The sequence below is a fragment of the Myxine glutinosa genome, chromosome 5, assembly GCF_964187855.1.
Source record: "Myxine glutinosa chromosome 5, kmMyxGlut1.1, whole genome shotgun sequence".
NCBI lineage: Eukaryota > Metazoa > Chordata > Myxini > Myxiniformes > Myxinidae > Myxine > Myxine glutinosa.
Genome location: NC_136265.1, coordinates 60,497,106 through 60,521,395, shown reverse-complemented (window position 1 = coordinate 60,521,395; position 24,290 = coordinate 60,497,106). Strand labels below are relative to the sequence as shown.

At 45.5% G+C, this 24,290-nt stretch overlaps 2 protein-coding genes across 2 annotated transcripts; both read right to left on the bottom strand.

Annotated features, from left to right (window-relative positions):
• Positions 1–4,786: 4,786 nt before the first annotated feature.
• Positions 4,787–21,056, bottom strand: LOC144892282 (uncharacterized). Its single transcript, XM_078778106.1, has 4 exons — positions 20,768–21,056; positions 12,366–12,428; positions 9,023–9,082; positions 4,787–8,518 (listed from the first exon to the last, which is right to left on the bottom strand). Exons 1-4 carry the CDS (start codon positions 20,916–20,918, stop codon positions 8,457–8,459), a joined length of 336 nt encoding a protein of 111 aa, XP_078634232.1. The 5' UTR covers positions 20,919–21,056; the 3' UTR covers positions 4,787–8,456.
• LOC137428588 (uncharacterized) lies at positions 4,976–6,328 on the bottom strand. Its single transcript, XM_068118492.2, has one exon. The coding sequence runs from the start codon at positions 6,326–6,328 to the stop codon at positions 4,976–4,978; it is 1,353 nt and encodes a 450-aa protein (XP_067974593.2).
• Positions 21,057–24,290: the final 3,234 nt, after the last annotated feature.

Below are 24,290 nucleotides of genomic sequence, written 5' to 3'. Positions count from 1 at the left end.
CCATTCGTTCTTCGTTCCTCTATTCCAGCCAGGAGCTTTCAGAGCTTTGCAGTTTTGTGGAGTTAAACAGGAACAAACGTCCTGTTTCTTGTCAACTCTTGTGAATAAAGCTTCTGTGAATCAATCCATCATGACCTGCGAAATCCACACAGTAGCATATGCTTGGCTGCTATCACAGTTATAATATCCTAGTCACCTCCACCACCGAAGGTGGATGAAGGTAATGTTTTCACCCCTGTCTGTTTGTCCATCTGTTTGTGAACGAACAGGATATCTCAAAAAAGTTGTGGACAGATTCAGACAAAGAGCGGTTTGGGTATGCAACAAGGACGAAATGATTAGATTTTGATGAAGATCCAGATTCCGATCTGCATCTGAGATTTTTTTTTTTAGCGATTATTCACCATTGAGAGATTGGGCCAAAGACGACATTTAGCATGATATGTCAAAAAGTTGTGGACGACTTGTGACAAAACTAAGTGGATGAGTTGTCTCGGCAACAAGCCAATTCAAATTTGGTCCAGATCCAGACCTGGCCTATCAATGGGATACAAAACATAAACTGTTCAGCCTGACGGTTGTATGCGCTCCACCGAGTGCCTTTCTGGGTCTTGGACATTTATTATTGACTCATTTGCCCTCGTTCAATTCTCTTCTGCATGTCTTTTTTGATGGCGAGATAAATATGATTGACAATGCAATGCCTGTTGGGATGCACATGAGGCCACTCGCATTGGTCGTCATCTCCATATGCTGGATTCAAAGAGGAGGAACGGAGCCCTCTCAGGTCTCAAAGTATCCACCTTCATGTGTGTGTGTGTGTGATATTTGTGTGTCTTATGAGTAAAAAAACAAAAAAAACAAAACCAATCCCATCTCCCCCTTTAAAGCTAATGTTACCCCCCGCCCCTCCTTTTCCAATCTAAACGAGAGATTCCCCCTGTTGCTCCTTCTCATTCTCTCTCTCGTTGGTTGTTATCTCCATTTGTGGGTTTATTCGGAGGTGGGAGGAAGTTCTCCCAGAACTCAAGATCTTCACCTCCTTTTTCGGGAAAGGATCATAATTCATGAAGCAGATTGTGAAACTTCCTTCTCATAGCTTTGTTCCAAGGGATCTTTTCAAAATCCTCCTCACTGAACCTCTGACCGTTTGCAGCTCGTTTGTCATGATATTTCCCGGAATGCTTTTAGTGCTCAGTGAGGGTTTTCTTGATCATCCCTGTTGCTCAGACTATCACTGGTATAATTTCAGCTTTCTTCATTTCCAAATACTCGTGACCTCATTTTCAGATCCTGGTATTTGAGCATTTTCCTGGTTTCTGCAGTATTTACACCAGTCATTGGGAACTGAATCATCAATCAGCAGCCTTTTTCTTTTTGAGCACTATGTCCAGACGCAATGCTTTGTTTGCAATGTCCACACAAAATGGGATCATATTGTCATGCATGAGCACCACACGTTCATTTTCAAGGATCGGATTTGGTTTGTGTTTCCATGATTGTTCTGGAACCAGAATGTTGAAATGTTTACAGATGTGCCAGTGGATTACTCTGCAGATGCTGTCAGGTCTTTCTGTGCACAACTGTTCTGACATGAGTTTTTTTTTACAACCCGAAAGGAGGTGAATGCCACTTTGTTCTCATCCCACAAACCTGCATTTGTCTGATTGGTTCAATCCCACCATTTTCCTGAAGCCATTATTATAGTGTCCTTGGTCTTGGGCATTTATGATGACTCGCTCTCCATCATGATGACTCGCTCAAAAATGAATCATTGAATAATTTGCCACATTGTGAACACTTGTTAGGTTTCTCTCCTGTGTGTATTCTGTTTATGGTTTCATAAAGTTGATGAGTCACAATTCATTTTATCTCTTCTTCGCCATTCCAATGAGACTTCCGTGTCAATCTCAGTTCAGTGAAGCTCTTTTTTGAATCTTCCTGCTCTTTTGTCATTCTTCCATTTTTGAGATTATATCTGCTGAATTTTTTTTGCAATTTTCCTTTTTTGCGATCATTGGGGCTGTATTTCTTTGTGTTTAGTTTTCCTGTGTAGTATCCTGTAGTTGCACCTGTTTTTGGAAGTTTGTTGCTAAATGGATTAAGAATACTTTTTTTGATTTGTTGTTTTCTTGCTCATGCACAAATCTCATTCGATAGTCCGTTGAGTTTTTCACATGCTCTGCTAGTTCCTACATACGTTGTGTTGTGCACTCATTTCAGCTTCATCAATCTGCCTCCTCCTTCTCTCGTCAAGGAAACCCTCGGAATGCATTGGTTTTTGTAGAATATCTTGTGAATAGTTAGAAGTTTCCTTGTCTTGGTGTCGAAGTTGTTGATCTCCGATTGTGGCCAGTTTACAATTGCACAACTACACTGGAATACTGGCACTGCAAGTTGGTTTGCAGCTTTGATTTTGTTAATTGGAGAGAGGGATAACTTCATAATTAGTGTTGTTCTGCGGAGGTACTCTTTGCTGAGGTACATCAAAATCTGCGCTCATTCAGGGGAACTACAGGGGTGTTTTGACCCCCCAAAATAGGTATTTGCTCTCTTCTCTGAAATTACATACACAATTTTAATGGAACTTGCTGACAACCGTCATCACCCGTGATGTACCAAAGTGTGTTCACGGCATTTAAAATACTAGGGCATGCCCGTACGTGGGTGCCCGTTCCTTGCCAAAAAAAAAAAAAAACGCTACCCGTACGCTCTACCCCGCCCGTACGCCCGTACGCCCGTAAACAAAAAAAACAACGCTCTTCGCTTCCGCCCTTCGCTCTGGGAGAAATAATGCGCATAAGAAATCGAGAAATTATTATTTTCTCCGGAAGAAATCGAATTACGAACCGTAATGGCGCACGCGCTCGGCTCGGCTCGCAACAACGCGTTCTGTGATTGGCTGCCGGAAGTGAAGTCTTCACTGTCCGGAAGGTCGCAAATCGCAGTTACGATGAATCGCAAATTAGTTTTATTTAGTTTTAAAACATAGTTTAACGGCAACATAGTTTTCCAACGTGAAATAAATGAATACGCTCTCAAATGTGCCGTCCGAGGCAGAGTCTGTTCGCCACGTTCGGCACACGTGATAGCTCGCTGCTCTCTGATTGGTTGAATCGTTTTTTGGACATAGCTCGGTAACTACTTGTCCGATTAATATGAAACCTTGAAAAGGCACATCCTCGGGTCCCCAGCAATATACCTGGCAAGTTTAAAGTATATCGGACCCGTGGTTGTCGAGAAACAGCGGTCACAGACATACATACATACATACATACATACATACATACATACATACACACAGAGATTACTGGAATTATAGATAGATCAGGGTCTGAGGGGTCTATGAGAGGTTTGAATGACTGTTGCTCCTGATCCAGGTGAGTTTTCGGACCCCCAATCCTATTTTGTTGTGTTGTGCCCAGGGGCCTTCTTCTATTCCGGGATATTTGTGGGATGCTTCCTTTTCTAGTTCCTGCATGGTTGTACTTTGATCGATTGAGATATTGTGGTATTTTGTTTTACCATATAGAAATGTGCATTTGGCACAATTGTCAAGACCAAATTCCATTTGAATGTCCTTCGAGTAGCGCTTTACTAGTTTGAGTTGATCTGCCAATTTGTCATCATTCTATGCGAAGAGCTTCAGATCAACCATGTACAGTAAATGTGTTACTTGTCTCGGTTATTTGGTCATTTTTCTGTTGCACATTAGATTGTATCCGTGTCCTTGTTCATTGATGAGGATACTCAGTTTCTCCAGAGCCAGACAAAACAGGGGGGGGGGGAAGGTTGTCACCTTGGTAAGATACGTCGTATCTTTGCTCCTGGGGTTTCAAGCTTTCCTGCCAAGTGAGGAGTTAGCATCAGCGTTGTATTCCAGATCGTCATTGCTTTCTCAATCAGTGTGACTATTTGGGGGTTAACTTTGTAAACCTGCATGCATTTTATAATCCATGAATGTGGGACACTGTCAAAGGCTTTTATGTAATCTATCCAGGTTGTGGATAAGTTGGTTTGTCGAAGCTTGCAATTTTCTAGTGTGGTCTTGTTTAATAACAACTGGTCTATTGTTCCATAACATCCTCTCTTACATCCTTTCTGTTCTGCCTCCAAAACTCTCATTGAGTGAGGTGTTCATAAATTTCATCGGTAATTAATCCTGTTTCAAGTTTGTGTGCTGTTGGAAGGCATGTTATTGGTTTATATTTATGAAGTGGATGGGTTTCATTGGATTTTGGGATGACAAGAGCATCACCTTCAGTGAACCATTCATCCAATGACTGTTCCCTTTGGATGAGTTATTCAATGCTCGAGCATGGTGAGGGTGGAAAGCATACAGTTGGTGTAGCCAGAAGTTTGGAATCCCATCTGTGCCTGGGCATTTGAAATTTGGCACTTTTGCGAGATGATTTCTGATTTTCTCCATCAATTATCATTGGGTGCATTTCCTGTAGCTGATGCTTTTTCTTTTTGAAGTGTCGTGTCCAATCTGCTTCCTTGTTGTGTTCTCTTTTGTCTTCATTTATCCATTTGCAGAATTTTTCAAGATCCCCTTTTTTTTAAGGGGAGTTGCCACATTTTGTTTCTGTTTCCCCGAGTTCTCTGTATCACTTTTTTGAGTTGTTTTCAAACTGTTGATTTTGCTTTCTTCTGTTGAATGCCGCAGTTTTTCTAAAATTTTCGCTGCCATATGTTCTATTTGGAGCTTATTATGGACAGCTTATGGTTCTCGCCCATTGTTTTCAATATTGTATTTCTTTTTTACTTGTCTGATTCTTTTCTTGAGCTTTAGACTTCTGTTTCCCCCCCTGAATTGTTCTATTTGTCCCGTTTGCTTTCCTCAGTTGGTCTCTGCTTATTCAATTTGTTTCCATGGCGGCGTTTTGCTTCTGTTCAGATTATCAGATCTATCATTTTTGCCTGTTATTTTCTCTTGGGTAGACAGTGCTGCTGCAAAACTCACATCGTGTTATTACACACAGTTGTGTATTCGTTCATGTCTTTGTAAACTTGATGAAGCATTAAATGCCTTGTTGCACACAGAACACTTGTAGGGTTTCACACCCGTGTGTACTCGTTCATGTTGTCGTAATGTTGATGATTGGGTAAACGCATTGTTGCACACACAACACTTGTAGGGTTTCACACGGTTGTGTATTCGTTCATGTCTTTGTAAACTTGATGAAGCAGTAAATGCCTTGTTGCACACAGAACACGTGTAGGGTTTCACACTAGTGTGTATTAGTTCATGTTTTTGTAAAGTTGATGAAGTAATAAATGCCTTGTTGCATGCAGTACACTTGTAGGGTTTCACACGGGTGTGTATTCGTTCATGGCTTTGCAAACTTGATGAAGCAGTAAATGCCTTGTTACACACAGAACACGTGTAGGGTTTCACACCAGTGTGTATTAGTTCATGTTTTTGTAAACCTGATGAAGTAATAAATGCCTTGTTGCATGCAGTACACTTGTAGGGTTTCACACCGGTGTGTTTTCGTTCATGGCTTTCTAAACTTGATGAAATAGTGAATGCCTTGCTGCACACAGGATACTTGTACGGCTTCTCTCCTGTGTGTATTCTTTTATGTACATTTTGAGAAGAAGAATATGCAAATGTCTTGCTGCACACAAGACACTTGTAAGGTTTCTCTCCTGTGTGTGTTCTGTGATGTTTACGTAAAGTTGATGACTCATTGAATAATTTGCCACATTGTGAACACTTGTATGGTTTCTCTCCTGTGTGTGTTCTGTGATGTTTCCAAAAAGTTGATGAGTCACGAAATGATTTGCTGCATTGTGAACACGTGTAAGGTTTCTCTCCCGTGTGTATTATTTGGTGTATTTTCAATTTCCAGATACTGACAAAATTATGATTACAAACAGAACACTGAAATGGCCTCTTATTCTCTCTGAAATGTATTTTATGATGTCGATTGAAAGACGATAAAAAAGCAAAAGTCTTGCTGCACACAGGACATTGAAAAGGCTTCTCTCCTGTGTGTTTTACTTGATGACGTTTCATCGATGATGAATTACAAAATTCCTTGCTGCACACATTGCACTTGTGTCGCATCTCACGTTTGTGTAATCTTTGACATATTTTTAAAGACTTTAATGAACTGAACGTTTTCTTGCAAACAGAACACATGTGCGGCTTCTCCTTCCTTTTAGTTTTCTTGAATGTCGTAATACAATTGTTGTTCTTCGATAGAACACGACTATATTTGTTGACTTCCTGACAAGAATTCTGTGTCATGTTCTGATTGAAAGAAACTTTGCTGTCAAACAAGTGGGAACTTGACTTGGAACAAGAAACCATTTTCATTTGATTCCCTGTAAAACAATTCAGAAAAGCTTCAACAAATCATTATTGCTGAGAAATATAAAACAAAAAAAAGCATAATGGACTCCATTTTTATCTTAAATTCGCCCCATGTCTGTACTCATCTCTCACAAGGCAGAAGCAACATCGGAATCATTCCATAAACACCAGAAATTAAAACTCATCTTCATGATAAATATAGCAAAGTAGAAAAATCGAATTTGATGTGAACACACCAATGGATATGCCTTTGCTCATGTCAGCTGTCAACTCACTGTTACATTTGATATCAATGAAAGGAGTGATCTTCTTTTTAAGTTGTATGGTGTAAATGAAGGAGGCTTTCGGTGATCCATCATACTACATGGATTTACGACTGCCATTTCAAAATCTCAGAACCACCTTGCAGAGTAGGGATTGCTTCTTGGTTAAAATGGCCGAAAATGCTCGGCAGATCCGAAATGCCAATGGATCTCTTTCATACTCTGAAATGGACTCAATCTGGGTCCGTCATATTGAGGAAGGTTTTGAAAACAGATGCTTCAAATCTTCGGGTTTCCTACAAGTATCTAAGGTCCCAGAAGCACCCTGCCCGGTGGAGGTATGAATTAAGACGACAGTGCAGAATGAGGGATGACAGCATTGCTTAAATAAATACACTGAGTTCGCACAATAAGTATGTTATAGCTGCGGCAGGTAAAGCAGCTAATAGTTTTGTGGTGGTTTATAAAAAGTTGAACATCAAGGTTATATGAACGGAGTTTGGTATTGATAGCGTTTCTTTCACGAGTATGGGAAATAGCGCATATGTTCCTGGCCAAAAGCCTTTCCAAGTAAATTGCAGCGGAACATCAGGAACTTTTCGGGAATAATTTTAACATTACATGCAAAGAGGTTAATTTATGTATTCCCCATTTTTTCTGGATTCCTAAGCTTCATAAAAACCCATATAAGTTTAGGTTTATTGCAGGAGCTTGACAATGTACTTTGTAACAATTGTCAGTTCTGGTTAATTCAGGGTTACGGATGTGAAGGGAGCAATTTAGAAATAATTTTAGCAATTAGGAAGAATTCTGGTATGAACACTTTCTTGAGTATTTGTTTCACTTTAGCGTTCTGAGATAGGATTAGATTCCTCAATAAAAAAACTGTTGATGTTCTTGATTTTTCGACCTTGTTCACAAATTTGGATTTGGCACTGGTTTAGGATGCATTCTTTCATGCTATTGATAAAGTGTTTTGCTTGCATAATAGATTTTATGTATCAGGTTTGATAAGGCTTTCTTTTCTAAGAAAAAGTACATGGGTTTTAATTGTTTTCACAAAAAAAAATTGCAAAAGGCTGTTGATCTTATTTTCTTCAACACTTTTGTATATTTTTTGTGGGAAAATATTTTAGTATAATGACAGATTAACAGGGCTCACAGGGCCCACTGGGTCATTATTAACCCCCATTGGACTTCGACCGAAACAGGGGTTTATGGATTTGGTCTCGTTCGTCCGTCCGCAAGTATAACGCGTCCTCAACCATTTCTCGGACATGCATTTAACGATCTTCTTCAAACTTGGCAGACAGATAATAAATTATTGCTTACATATGCACATCATTTTTTTTCGAGATCAGGTCCAATATGGCTGAGTGGTGGCCATTTTGTAATGTAAACGTGTCCCTATCCATTTCACGGACATGCATGGATCGATTCTCTTCAAACCTGGCACGAAGACAATAAATGAGAGTGTACATTTGGAGGAGATTTTATTTTGTCATCCAACCTAAGATGGCGACTGACAGCCTTTAACTCTGTACAGCAAAATCACAAAAACCACAATGGGGACTATGACATTTTATGTCTTTTTCTTCTTCTTGCATTTTGTATGGGGCCCACAAATGACTAACGCTGCCACTGGTAACTGTGACCTTCTACTTTAATGAAAGTGTGTGCTTGCATGTTACGTTTAGTTGATTTGGATGAAGACTTCCTTGAACTCATGTCATGATCAAGTTTCTGTCTGTTAACAAATAGCAAGTCGAGTTGTTTCCCATGAGGAAAAAAAGAAGAAAAAAAAGTAGCACATCTCACCTCAAACATATTGGCACACCTAATTACATGGAGAGTGAAAGTCGGAAGACTTAGTTACCTCTCAGGGGACGTTGCACGAGTTCAGGATCAACCATCAGCTTCCCATCAGCATCTGTGACATGAAAGCGATTCCATTGTATCTTGACGTTATCTCAATCACTGATATTGCAAGTTGGTTACCGACTGATTTTCTCATAACCATCATACCCACATATATCTCGACATTTCAATGTGTTGATCAAATTTACTTTGTTAAGGAGCTGGTTTTAAGTTGTTACATGGCCTTAAGGAAAGTCCAACAACTATGAGGGAGGGACAGACAGATAGAGATAGATTGAAATATGGGGGAGTGAGAGATTGAAAGAGAGAGATAGAGATTGAAAGAGAGAGAGATAGAGATTGAAAGAGAGAGAGATAGAGATCGAAAGAGAGAGAGAGAGAGATAGAGATTGAAAGAGAGAGAGAGATCGAGATTGAAAGAGACAAAGAGACAGAGAGATTGTGATAGAGATAGAGATAGAGAGAGAGAGAGAGAGAGAGAAAATGAGAACGAGAGAACAAGCTCCAGCACAATCTACTCTCATCAATATGAAAAGCAGAATGTTGTGGTTCAGACCTTTGTCTTGAAAGGATGATTCAACATACTCAGATTTCACCTTCACCTCAACAATAAAACCTGAAACAAAAAAATACACTCAATAAAACTAAATAATGGAATGACTGAATCAAAAGACTTACATTTATCTGAAGAAAACTGATAAAAATAAATGGCAAATGATAGAAAACTCGAGAGGTGCTCATTATGTTCCAAACCCACGTCTCGCAGTACTCAATATTACTTGAGTTTCATTTTCGAGTTACTATTAACTATGAAGAGTTTCATTTCCGACATTTTGATCAAACAGATAAACAGATAAACAGAACTAAACAGATGGGCCCACACACTAAAGACGCACACAGCATCTCCACAGAGCCATTCATTGCATCATGGAGCTGTTACAGATAAATTTTGGAGATATGGTAAAATTATCAAGTTTTAAACCTTTTCCTCAGGTGCTGAGGAAAGGTTTAAGTTGTGCTGTTGTTGTGTTGATGTTGCTATTGTGTTGATGTGATTTTATGAAGCTATTTGTATGTTCTCGGCTGGTTGTGGATTGTTGTGCATGAAAAGATTCAAGTGTGTGGGGGAGAGGAGTGAGCCTTGAGGGACTCCTTTCGGTTGTTGTGGCTGTAGTTGTTGATTGTACGCTCCTTCTGTTTACCCTCATATATTTTTAGACCTTCACTGCAATAAGTATTAGTATTTACAATTTTGTGTGCTCAACTGTCCTTCTCAAGGTTCCTGCCGTCTTGGAATAAAAAATGTTACTGTAAGAACCACTACATTAAGCTCTAATTCCCGCATCTTCTTCCTCAATCCGGGAGAGAAGAGCTTTTAAAACAGGCACATTTATGATTAAACTCAGGGAAATGTTTGTTATGGGTTGAGCAAATTGAAGTTGACCTTTCCAAAGGAGCAGAATTGAAGATGGGATGAATTGACATATTACCGACATCGGGCCCATGTCGAGTTGCGCAGTTGGATAGTCAAATTCAGGTCCATTGGCATCATGATCTGCGGCCATGCGTTGGGCATTATTACTTGCAAAATCGAAGATTTTTCAAGTATATTGGTCGGTTGTCTTTGTGGTTCTGTCTGTTTGTCTGTTTGTGTTTGTTTGTCACCGGCCTACAGGTCACAATTTTCAACCCTTCACGAAACTTCACCAAATGGTACAGTTGGTCAAAAGCAAGAAGCCTATTGTTTTGGGGTCAATAGGTCAAAAGGTCAACATGGGCCAAAGGTCACCAACTTTGCTAAATTTCTAAAATCCTCAATTTTCATCCAATTGACTTGAAATTTGAAGAGGACTTGCATATCTGGTCACTGAATTCAACCATCAAGTATTTTTGAGGTCAACATTGGCCAAATGGTCAACATAGGCCAAATTTCGAAAATCCTCTTTTCATCCAATTGACTTGAAATTTGAAGAGGGCTTGCATATCTGGTCACTGAATTCAACCACCAAGTATATTTGAGGTCAACATAGACCAAAAGGTCAACATCGGCCAAATTTCTCAAATCACTAATTTTCATTTGATTGACTTGAAATTCGAAGAGGATTTACATATATGGTCACTGTATTCAACCACCAACTATTTTTGAGGTCAACATAGGCCAAATTTTTAAAATCCTCAATTTTCATCCGATTGACTTGAAAATTAAACAGCATTTGCACATTGAGTCACTAAATAGGGAAACTAACTATTTTTGAGGTCAAAGTCGACTCAAGGTCAACCTTCCAAAATCATCATTTTTCATCTGAAAAATCATCACTTTTCTTCTTATTGACCCGAACTTTGATCAAGATTGTCAATTTTAATCTTGATGAAATGGACAATTTGCTGTATCAATGGAATTTTTTTTCTTGGGGGTGGAGGGTGGATTTTGCAAGTATCGTGCTCTGCATGACATCTTCTTGTTTTGGTTTTGTTCGAGAACTGTGTCGTTCTTCTGTGCGTCTCAAACCAATTTGTTTTGTTTTTCTGCGGGAGATTTAAAACACAAACTGGACTTCCGTTTTGTCATTGCTGCAGTGATTAGCGAGAGGGATATGAAATCAATCAAACACACACACACACACACGTCCAATTTTTTCCGACGAAATCTCCGAAAAACACAATTGACAACATTACAGAAATTTGTCAAAAACGAATTTAGAATTACCGGTACTCTATCGCTGCAAAATTTTACAAATGTCATCTAACACCATTGTTGCATATAGTTTTAAAATGATGACGTCGTAGGTTACGTGGTTTGGCAGCAATCTTGGATTGAAAAACAAACCTTATCCGATCAACACGAAACTTCACAAACGTGATCCCCTACCCATACATTTGCAGTGTGTACATTTTTTATGTCATGGCACGTGGTTTGGCAGCCATATTGGCTTGAAAGCCGATATTTTATAAAAACATCTTCTCCGAAACAGCTTCACCGATCGATGTGAAACCTGCCGTGTCTGGTAAAAATGTGATACTTGAAAACAGCTGAAGGGACTTAAATCAAACTTGTTAATTTTTTAGGTCAGTAAATGAGGGAATATACCCGTTGTCATGCACAGGGATTACATGGAGGCATATTGGTGACAGTCACATTGCTCTAGCTTTCTATGTCTAATGATTTCATTCCAAAACTTGATGGGCATTTATACCTTGGGAGAAATAACAAGTACCGGATATACAGTGGTAAGGTTTACTCTTCATTGTAACATTACTTGTAAGAAGCCCGTCAAATATGATGGGTTAGAACAGTTTATTGGACGGCACAGCCTCATGAGTGTGCCAAAGTCTGAAGCCTTGGCCGAGTGGCAGGTGCGCTTACATCTTCTTTATTTTTCAGACATTCTACGGATGTAAATTAGCGGCAGGAAGGGCATCTGGCCATAAAACATTGCTTCAAAAAAGGACCACAGTGCCCGAAAAAGGCCAACCCCTGCTCTGCGGGGAAAATGGCCTCGAATGGTGGTTCCTCCGGATGTAAATTAACACTCATTTTACTCTGTGCACGTTGCATGTCATTGTACAGTGAATTTCACCTCCCTGTGCCTTGTATTATTTGTTATTTTAAAAAACGCTTCTGTACACCGCCCTTGAGGCTCGGTCTGCAAGCCACCATCTACATTTCCAATAAAAGAGACATAATTGCTCGTCTATGTTAAATGTTTCCCGATTTTGTTTTATCCTCAAAAATAGACCACAGTGAACACACATTTGCATTAAAAAAAAATTGGCCTTTAAACCTACCCTCATAGAGGACAGAGATCTGTACAACCACACAAACTGACATTGTGTTTTATATGGTAGATTAATCAGAAACAATAAAACTACAATATCAACAATGTGTTTGTGGTTCAAACCTTCATCCTGAGGGAACGAATCATCAATGAACTTAGACTTCATCTTCACTCTCACAATAAAATCTGAAACAAGAACAATCCATTTAAACCAAACTATAAAAGTTTAAATAAAAACTTAATCGAAAGCCTTTATCACAATATATTATCAAAAGATACTCACTTTACAATCTCAACGGTACATTTTAATTTTCACATGTCGGAGTCTTGGTGGAACATACGCACAGGGGTGAACTGTCCATTAATTGCCAATTCTCATTACCCTGAATTTGAATGACAGGAGTGAGCAGGATCATGTGATCATGACTTCCGGTTTCTTCTTCTTCTTCTGTCTGTGTGACCGAAAAGCATTCAGTCCTTACTTATCCAATCTCAAACAAACCTGCCAGGGGTGACTAAGGGTCCTATTTTGGAGGTTGTGGCGACTTCATTTGCCCAAAGGGGTTTTCTGCTTTGGACAACCGGTGTGAAGGTGTATCAATCGAATGTGGTGGCGCTTTGTGGGGTAGATCTTCCGGAAGTAAAAAATATTCCAACAACAAACTATTCAGTCAATTCCATCTCACATGTGATTACCTTTTAAAAGACTCGTTACTGTTGTTTAACACGAGACAAATACATTTGAAGGAAACCGATGTTCTTGAGGCATTCTATGGTTATTGCACTTACTCCTCTCCGCCGCCCCCCCCCCGCCGCTAGCTGGGAGATAAATAAATCTTAGCCAATAAAGGTGCTTAAACAAGTCCATACGCATGCTGGGAGACAAATAAATCTGGGCTAATGAAGGTGCTTAAACAAGTCCATATGCGAGTTGGGAGACAAATAAATCTTAGCGAATGAAGGTGCTTAAACAAGTCCATACGCAAGGTGGGAGACAAATAAATCTTAGCTAATAAAGGTGCTTAAACAAGTCCATACGCGAGTTGGGAGACAAATAAATCTTAGCCAATAAAGGTGCTTAAACAAGTCCATACGCAAGCTGAGAGACAAATAAATCTTAGCCAATGAAGGTGCTTAAACAAGTCGATACGTGAGTTGGGAGACAAATAAATCTTAGCTAATAAAGGTGCTTAAACAAGTCCATACGCGAGCTGGGAGACAAATAAATCTTAGCTAATGAAGGTGCTTAAACAAGTCCATACGCGAGCTGGAAGACAAATAAATCTTAGCTAATAAAGGTGCTCAAGTCCATACGCGAGCTGGGAGACAAATAAATCTTAGCTAATAAAGGTGCTTAAACAAGTCCATACGCGAGCTGGGAGACAAATACATTTGAAGGAAACCGATGTTCTTGAGGCATTCTATGGTTATTGCACTTACTCCTCTCCGCCGCCCCCCCCCCCCCCCCTCTGCCGCCGCTGGCTGGGAGACAAATAAATCTTAGCTAATAAAGGTGCTCAAACAAGTCCATACGCGAGCTGATAGACAAATAAATCTTAGCCAATAAAGGTGCTTAAACAAGTCCATACGCAAGCTGAGAGACAAATAAATCTTAGCCAATGAAGGTGCTTAAACAAGTCTATACGCGCGCTGGGAGACAAATAAATCTTAGCTAATAAAGGTGCTTAAACAAGTCCATACGCGAGCTGGGAGACAAATAAATCTTAGCTAATAAAGGTGCTTAAACAAGTCCATACGCGAGCTGGGAGACAAATAAATCTTAGCTAATAAAGGTGCTTAAACAAGTCCATACGCGAGCTGGAAGACAAATAAATCTTAGCTAATAAAGGTGCTTAAACAAGTCCATATGCGAGCTGGGAGACAAATAAATCTTAGCTAATAAAGGTGCTCAAACAAGTCCATACGCGAGCTGGGAGACAAATAAATCTTAGCTAATAAAGGTGCTTAAACAAGTCTATACGCATGAATGATGCATCTCATTGCCTGTAGGATTTTTTTCACCATCAGATTACATGTGTACTGTCTCAATAACAACAACTTAATTGCAACTTAATTATTGGGGCCTCATCTGCCATTTTCCCAGGCATGGCTTCAAGTGTGATATTGCCTCATACACCCTTACAGCCAAATTGTGACCTTTATTTGATGCATACACCCATCCCTAATAGTCACCAGCAATGGTTAACACTCGCTTGAGGGAAATTTAGTGAAAATTGGACAAGGACAAAATTGGACATAAGTACACTATACCATGACAATTCTGCATAGGACTTCGGTGATGCCATGGGACGGACTCCATCCGTGAATTTTCCTTCCTAGATTTTTCCCAATGGAAAATCATCCCTTCTGGATGAGGTGATGACCAACTTTGGATATGGATTAGGTGATGTCAAATGAAATCACCACAACCTTCATTGTGTGATCCTTATTCCTCCTGTCAAGTTTGGTTGAGATTGGATAAGTGATGAGCAAATGTATTGCAGTAAAAAATCGTCAGACAAACACAAAACTGCGTATTTTAGTTTGATCATGTTATGTAACCCGATGTGGGAGCTGTGCTCGCACGATAAAGCCAGACAAAATGGACGACACAGGAACGAAGTTTCACCGAGCTATTTATTTTAGCTCAACACGAAAGAACTCAAAAGCACTGAATCTGCCGATCGAACGGGCGGCAATTTATAATCAAAGTTCAACACACAAAAGCCACGCCTCTCACGTGGGGCGTGGTATGCAAATAGGTAAGCCACGCCTCTCAACGGGGCGTGGCATGCGAGTCAAGTGTTCTCCCGGGAAAGGCAAGTCTGGACGAGTCCGGGCAAGTCACCGCTCGCCGGTTGCGTCATCGGCCGGTGCAAGATGATTGTGTATGCTTCCGGTAACCGCTACTTGCGCCCCCCCCCCCCCCCCCCAGAATTAACTTGCACCGGGAGAGTCAGTTTGAGGGGGGTCTTGATGACCCGGCCGAAACGACCCCTGGTGATTCGTGAGGGGGTGGCAGGTGGCGTGGCGGTGGATGGTCGGGCGGGGGGCTTGTTTGACGGGGGACGGCCCCGCCGTGGAGGAAGGGCCAACCGTGGAGGTTGGTCGAGGTCAAAATGGGCCGGTTTGAGGCGGTCCACGCAGATGTGGTCTGGTTTGCCGCCGATGTCCATGATGAACGACTTGTCGTCCCTTTTCAGGACCCGGAAAGATCCATCGTACGGCGGCCGGAGAGGTCCCCGGTGTGCGTCGTTGCAGATAAAAACGTACTCCGCAGTGCGAAATGCTGGGGGGACGTGGGGTTGGGGGCAGCCGTGATGGGACGTGGGCACAGGGGCAAATCTCCTGGCGGCCTCCTGGAGGACCGAGCGTTGGAGAGCTGCGGACCAGAGGCCGGTGGCGTCAGGGATGAACTCGCCTGGCACGCGCAGTAGCTGGCCGTAGACCAGCTCGGCGGTGGAAGCCTGGAGGTCCTCTTTAGGGGCCGTTCGGAGGCCAAATAGGACCCACGGGAGCCTGTCGGCCCAACCGTCGTCCTGGAGGCTGGCCCTGATAGTGGCCTTCATCGATCGGTGGAACCGCTCGCACAAGCCGTTGGCTTGGGGGTGGTAGGCCGTGGTGCGGTGAAGCTTGACCCCCAAGGCCTGGGCGACCGCGCCCCAAAGCTCGGAGGTGAATTGCGGGCCTCTGTCGGAGGAGATGTCCGAGGGGGCGCCGAAACGGGCAATCCAGGTTCCAATGAAGGCTTGCGCCACGTCGGCGGATGTTGTTGATGCTAGCGGGACGGCCTCCGGCCACCTGGTGGACGGTGGTCCTGTCCACCATCGTGAGGAGGTGGGTGAAGCCCTGCGAGGAGGGAAGGGGTCCCACCAGGTCCACATTGACGTGGTCGAAGTGCCGCGCGGGCACGTCGAATGGCACCAACGGGGCCTGGGCGTGCCGGTGGACCTTCGCGCGCTGGCAGGCGACACAGGCGTTGGCCCAGTCGCGGACGTATTTCCGGAGCCCGTGCCAGACGAACTTCGCTGCCACGAGCTTCTGCGATGCCTTCCGGCCCGGGTGGGAAAGGCCGTGGAGGGCGTCAAAAATGTGCCGCTGCCATCCGGTGGGCACGATGGGGCGAGGTTGGCCCCGGGAAACGTCGCACAGGAGAACCGTGCCTGTGTCCTCGAAGGGGACGTCGGCCAACCGTAGGCCTGTGTCGGCTGTCCGGAGGGCTTGACCCTTGGGGTCGGCGGTCTGGTCGGCCGCCATGCGGGCGAAGTCCACACCCAGGTGGACGGCGTTCGTGCCGGACCGTGAGAGGCAATCGACCACCGCGTTGTCCTTGCCCGCGACGTGCCGGATGTCCGTCGTAAATTCGGACACGGCGGAGAGGTGGCGCTGCTGGCGGGCCGACCACGGCTCCGTAACCTTGGCCATGGCAAAGACCAGGGGTTTGTGGTCCACAAACGCCATGAACGGGCGGCCCTCTAAAAGATGGCGGAAGTGGCGAACGGCCAGGTAAAGGCCGAGGAGCTCGCAGTCGAAAGCGCGAAACTTGCGCTCGTTTGGGCAAAGCTTCCGGCTGAAGAAGGCCAGCAGTTGCCGAGCCCCGTTCACCCACTGTTCATGCACGGCGCCAACCGCGCAGTCGGAAGCGTCCGTGGTGAGGGCGATGGGTGCGTTGAGCGCCGGGTGCGCCAGCATGGTCGCGTTGGCAAGGGCCAGCTTATCGCCCGTGAACGCCGCGTCCATCTCTGTGGTCCAGGCGACGTCGTGCTTGGCTGGCTTGCCCCGGAGGGCTTCGTACAGGGGGCGCATGAGTTGGGAGGCACGAACCGGTGGTAGAAATTTACCATCCCCAAAAATTCCTGCAGGGCCTTGAAGGAGCGGGGGTGCGGGAAACTTGTGACTGCCTCCACCTTGGTCGGCAGCGGAACGGCCCCGCGCTTTGTGATGCGGTGCCCCAGGAAGTCGACGGCCGTTACGCCAAACTGGCATTTCGCCGGGTTGATGACGAGGCCGTGCTGGCCGAGGCGCTCAAAAAGCGTGCACAGGTGGATGAGGTGCTCCGCCCGGGAAGTGCTGGCGACGAGAATGTCGTCCAGGTAGACGAAAAGAAAGGTGAGGTCGCGCAGCACGCTGTGCATCAGCCGCTGGAAGGCCTGGACCGCGTTCTTAAGGCCGAACGGCATGCGAAGGAACTCGAAGAGGCCAAAAGGTGTAATTACCGCCGTCTTCGGCACGTCGGCCGGCCGGACGGGTACCTGGTGGTAGTCCCGAATGTGGTCGACCTTGGAAAAGATCACCCGCCCCGCCAAACGGGCAGAAAAGTCCTGTATGTGTGGTATCGGGTACCGGTCGGGGGTGGTGGCATCGTTGAGGCGGCGGTAGTCACCGCATGGTCGCCATCCGCCACCCGGTTTGGGCACGATGTGCAGGGGCGAGGCCCACGCGCTATTCGAGCGCCGCACAATGCCCAATCGCTCCAGCGCGTCGAATTCCGCCTTCGCCACGGCGAGTTTGGCCGGGTCGAGGCGGCGAGCCCTGGCGTAGACCGGTGGACCTGTGGTCGGGATGTGGTGTTCGACGCCGTGCTTGACGGCGATGGCCGAAAACGTCGGCTGCGTGAGGGCGGGAAACTCGGCGAGTAGGCGGGTGAAATCGTCCAAGGCCGGGAGCGCGCAGGCTAGCTTGGTCGGAGCGGAGCCGCTCAATGAGCAAGCGAGCGAGCTGAAGGTCTCCGCATTGATGAGCCGACACCGTTTGACGTCCACCAAAAGCCCATGTGCGCAAAGAAAATCTGCACCCAGCAAGGCCATGGGCACGTTCGCCGCGATGAAGTCCCACCTGAAGCGCTGGCCCCCGAAGCAGAATGCGACGCTGCGTGAACCGAAGGTGCGGATGGAGGAGCCGTTTGCGGCGACCAAGGCGGGGCCGCAAAGCGCGGCCTGTTTGTCCTGCACCGAGGCGGGTATCACGGCGCCGGCGCCGGTGTCGCACAAAAAACTCCGCCCGGACTCCGTGTCCGTGATAAACAGAAGGCTGCCTGAATGGCCGACGCTCATGGCAGGCAGCGAGCGCCGGCCTGGTCGTTTCCCTACCTGCCGAAAGTGCACGGTGGGCGGCACGTTCTGGCCTTCTGCCCGAACCTGGCGTGGTAGTAGCACATGGTCCGCTCTGGTGGAGGCTCCGGCGGTCGCGTCGGGTTCGGTCGACGGGGCGTCGCGGCGGTTGCTGCCGTCAGTGGCGCTGACTCGGCTGGTGGTGCGCCGGTCGTTGGGCGGGCGTTGCCTCGGTCGGCCCGGGGTTCCAGGCGGACGCTCAGACGTGTCGCCTGGTCGAGAAAAATTTATCTGCCTCCTTGGCCATGGCGCGAGGGTCCGTGATGGGCGAGTTAGCCAAAGCTAACCGTACCTGCCCGGGTAGCCGCTGGAGGAACAGCTCGCGGAAGAGGAAGTCCGGGCTGTGGTCACCGAGAAGAGCAAGCATGTGGTCCATGCTTTCGGATGGACGGGCCTCGCCCAGCTCGGGGAGGTGTAGTAGTTGTCGCGCGCGTTCGGTCTCCGTGAGTCCAAACGCACCGAGGAGTAGGCCTTTGAGCGCGACGTATTTGTCGGCGTTCGGCGGGTTCTGGAGGAAGCTCAGGACCCGGGCAGCGGTGGAGGCGGTGAGCGCAGAGACCACATGATGGTAGCGCGTTGTGTCCTCCGTAATTTTCCGCAAGGCGAATTGAGAACCCGCTTGAGCAAACCAAACGGCCGCGTGCGACTCCCAAAAGCCCGGGAGCTTCAAAGCTACAGCTGACTCCATCGCCGTGTTCTTAGAAAGGGGTCACCAATTGTGGGAGCTGTGCTCGAACTATAAAGCCAGACAAAATGGACAACACAGGAACGAAGTTTCACCGAGCTATTTATTTTAGCTCAACACGAAAGAACTCAAAAGCACTGAATCTGCCGATCGAACGGGCGGCAATTTATAATCAAAGTTCAACACACAAAAGCCACGCCTCTCAGGCGGGGCGTGGTATGCAAATAGGTAAGCCACGCCTCTCAACAGGGCATGGCATGCGAGTCAAGTGTTCGCCCGGGAAAGGCAAGTCTGGACATGTCCGGGCAAGTCACCGCTCGCCGGTTGCATCATCGGCCGGTGCAAGATGATTGTGTATGCTTCCGGTAACCGCTACACCGATGTTGTTTCGTAGTTTGTTCTGAATATCTCCTTTGTATATGGAAAGGCATTCCCCCGATAAGCTTTTTGGGATTCGGAATCCTCCAGCTATTAAAAATATTTTGTGTACCATGGTGCTTTTGTTAAAGAAAAGAAATGTTTAAAATTGAATTTAATTCCTCGACCCGAAAACGTAACTTTCAATGTTTTCTCCGAGTCGCGGGATTTTTTCCGCAGTACCACAGGGTTATCTTGTACCTTTTTACCTCAGTATTACTCGGATATCTCTGGACCCTTTTTCCTCAGTATTACACGGTTAACTCTGCTCCCTTTTACCTCAGTATTACACGGTCATCTCGTACCCTTTTAACTCAGTATTACACGGTTATCTCTGGACCCTTTTGCCTCCATATTACACGGTCATGTCATACCCTTTTGCCTCAGCATTACACGGTTATCTCGTACCTTTTACCTCAGTATTACACGGTTTTCTCTGTACTCTTTTACCTCAGTATTACACGGGAATGTCTGTACCCTTTTGCCTCCGTATTACACGGCAATCTCTGTACCCTTTAACCTCAGTATTACACGGCAATCTTGGACCCTCTCCCCTCAGTATTACACGGCAATCTCTGTACCCTTTAACCTCAGTATTACACAGCAATCTCGTTGTCATGCCCTGGTATTACACGGCAATCTCTATACCCTCTAACCTCAGTATTACACGGCAATCTCTGTACCATACCCTAGTAGTACACGGCAATATCGGTACCCTTTAACCTCAGTATTACACGCCAATCTCTGTATCCTTTACCCTCAGTATTACACAGCAGTTTCTGTCCCCTTTAACCTCAATATTACACGGCAATCTCAGTACCCTTTAACCTCTGTATTACACGGCAATCTGTGTCCCCTTTGACCTCAGTATTACACGGCAATCTATGTACCCTTTAACCTCAGTGTTACACGGCAATCTATGTACCCTTTAACCTCAGTATTACACGGCGATCTCTGTACCCTTTAACCTCAGTATTACACGGCAACCTCTACCCTTTAACCTCTATTACACGGTAATATCTGTACCGTTTATCCTCGGTGTTACACGGCAATCTCTGTACCCTTTAACCTCAGTATTACATGGCAATCTCAGTACCCTTTAACCTCAATATTACATGGCAATCTCTGTTCCCTTTAACCTCAGTATTACACGGTAATCTCTGTTCCCTTTTACCTCAGTTTCCTCAAATCAAACCATCATGAGATTTCCTCATTTAAATGAGTTCCTGAAATAGTACACAGCAGGAACCAACACAGACACATCACGGTAACGGGAAAAGGTAACAGCAAGGTGCAGAGAGAACGTCACGTACCGGGTAAAGACTGCATATCATCGGGTGGACCGACCCTGGACCCGCGATCTGAGGGAGAATCTCCCGGAACGACCGAGTTTCCTACATCGGAACCGCTCGTGGATCCCGGGGGGTTCGATCTGTGATCTTCACCTGAGACATCTCGGTTCATGGCGCATCGGAAGGGTCTGTCAGGTGGAGTGTAGTAAAGTACGGCACTGTAAGGTAGCGTGGAGTAGAATGTTACACTATGATACTGCACGAGTACAGAACGTCAGTTATTCCGGCAAACGCGAACCACGTGCCATGTGGGCTGTGGCGTCAAACGACGTTATTCACGATTTCAAGACCGAAGATTCGGCACTTTGAATCACGTGACCTCCACATTTGGTACTTGATGTGGTAAAATCTGCCACGATATAAGAGCCTTTGGTCTGTGTGTCGCCATTTCTCTCAGAGATGGCTGAACGGATCTTCGTCAAACTTTCAGAAGTTCATCAGTGAGTGCCTGGGAGTGGTTTAGGCGAAAAAACAAAAACAATTTTGATTTTTTTTTGGGGGGGGGGGGAGATTTAAAAAAAACTCGCTCCTTTGTGCCTGAGCCTGATTAATGACAGTTATAATTATATACAAGTACACATTCACGTAAATAAATACAAAACAATCGAAGAACATTTGAGCAAAAATAAATCAAACAATTCCGGAAGTGAACGAAGTTGGTTGTGAGGCTTCTTCTTTTTCCTCTACGGCATCAAACTTAACTCAGAAACGTGTTGAACGGCACATTCAGCCGCATAGATTCAACAAAAAGGTGAAATGATGATTTGACATTTATGATTGATTCTGATTTGGATGTAATTGCTTTTCCATTTTATTTGCCCTCATTCCAAATATGTTCATGTTTCTTTTTCGCTTGAGCAACGCCGGGTGCTCCAGCTGTAAACACTTATATACTGTACTTTAGCGGTTGCCGATGACGATAAGAAGAGGCCATTTCGTTGGGTACAAAAGGTAGTTTATTGTACAGAAATCTCCAGCAACTGCTCACGAACGGAAGTCTTAACGGCTTATATAAAACAAGCACCCTCTTCGGAGGGCGTGACTCCAACAGCCGCGCGTGCGTCACGACGACACAACCAAACGCCCGTGTGCGTGGGTTAGAACAAACCCATCGTAATGGTAACCGTCACATGGGGATAAGTGAATAAGGTAACCGCGACATGTGCATAAGGTAACCACTACATGCGCCCCCCCAGAAGGCACGCCACGGGCGTGTACGTAGTTCGCGGGTGGAACCGAGCCGGGCCGCGGGTGCTGAGCAGCGGCAGCAGTTAGAGTTGCAGCAGTAGGAAATGCGGGAGCGGCGAGCAGCGGTGCGCGCGAAGACAACGAGGCTTCAGTGCGCGCGAAGGTAACAAAGCAGCCGTGCACGCGCAAGAGATGAGCATCAGCCTCGGGATCCGCCGTAGGAGCAGTAGTAGGAGTGGCGAGCAGCAGTACTCGGCCTGTGTGCACGGAGGCGACGAAGTAGCAGTACTCGGCCTGTGTGCGCGAAGGCGACGGGCAGCAGTACTCAGCCTGTGTGCGCGGAGGCGGCGAGCAGCGGTGCTCGGCCTGTGTGCGCGAAGGCGACGAAGTAGCCGTGCCCGGCCTGTGTGCGCGGAGGCGACGAAGTAGCCGTGCCGCCAACGCCCCGTAACGGCATTCCTTCGGAGGGTCCCGGAGCGGGTTCGCCCCTCCAGTCGTAGAGGAGGAACCGAGCGCGATGCGCGAACCACATGGCCGCTCGTCGTGGCTAAAACTCCGGCAGTTCGAGTTTAGGTCGTGTGGAAGAAATTGCGGTCGCAATCCTGCCGTGTTCATGTGGCCCCCGAATACGTTCGGGGGCAACGGGGTCACCAGTTTAGCGGTTGCCGAAGACGATAAGAAGAGGCCATTTCGTTGGGTACAAAAGGTAGTTTATTGTACAGAAATCTCCAGCAACTGCTCACGAACGGAAGTCGTAACGGCTTATATAAAACAAGCACCCTCTTCGGAGGGCGTGGCTCCAACAGCCACGCGTGCGTCACGACGACACAACCAAACGCTCGTGTGCGTGGGTTAGAACAAACCCATCGTAATGGTAACCGTCACATGCGGATAAGTGAACAAGGTAACCGCGACATGTGCATAAGGTAACCACTACAGTACTTTACTTGGGGTGCAAATACAACTGGCTGGGGGTATCATCGACCGAGTTTCATCGGCTTTGTGGCTGCGGCCGCATGCGGGGGTGTGGGGGACCGGGAGAGGGGCGTAAATTCTCGATGTAAAGGTGTACTGTGTAGCGCCACCTGGTGATGGTGGCAGAGGGTATTACAATATTGCTTTTTACCTGGGCAACACTGAGGTTAAAGCACTCGTTGCACGGGTAAATTTTCCTCCTTCTCATCCCACCTCCCCCAAAACGGAGGGGCCTGTCAAAGGCACCCTCCTCCCCCAAAATATGTATATGTAGTATCTCTCACTTCTCCATTCCACTCCCCCTCCCCCACACCACCCCCGTCCCCCACTCCCTCCCTCATCCCATCCCTCGCCTGCCTCCTCTTCGAGAGTCCCTTTATAGAGAGAGTAGCGACAACTAACGATTTGACGCCATTTTGAGTCCATTCAGTGCGGAGCCGCCAAATGGCGCTAGTGCATTGAACCGTGTATTCCATTATGTTCTCTATGTATGAGAGATGGGAATGGTCTTTTCCATGTTGATAATCAACAAATTATGTGAAGATGACAAAATAGAAGATTTATGACAACTAAGAGCCATATGATAAAGAAGAAAATCACAGAGCTGGTTGTGATTTAACAGTCACAGACATTTAGAACCATGACAAAGAAGGAATGAACTAGACAGGTACACGTGCTGCTTATTTCAGCCTCATTTTAATTTCAGGGAGGCGAGAGCGAGACTCGAACTCTCACCTCCCTGCTTATACATGTACATGTACAATACAATGTTAAGAGTTATCTTTGTATTTCTGCAGTTGTTTGACCTTGTTTATCGTGTGTGGGTATATATTTGTGTTTGTTTAATTTTCATATTTAAATTATTAATCTAAACTTTGCTGCATGTTGCCGATCATATATTAATCCCACCAAAAATAGATTAGCCCCCCCTACTCTCTCTCTCTCTCTCTCTCTCTCTCTCTCTCTCTCTCTCTCTCTCTCTCTCTCTCTCTCTCTCTCTCTCTCTATCTCTATCTCTATCTCTATCTCTATCTCTATCTCTATCTCTATCTCTCACTATATCTCACATACATATACAAATTACATATTTACAATCACACACATACACTAATGCACACACATACAAATTATAAATTGAAAGTCACACACACAAACACAAGTTAATGTCCTCACACATTCAAATCAACAGAGACAAATACATACATTCAATGCATGCCCCCCCCCACCCCCCCCCCCTTTCTCAGTTGTGGCATACAACTGTATCACTGGCATGAATTGGTTTCTAGCGAATTCTTTCTGAAGCATCATTGAAAATTTTGAA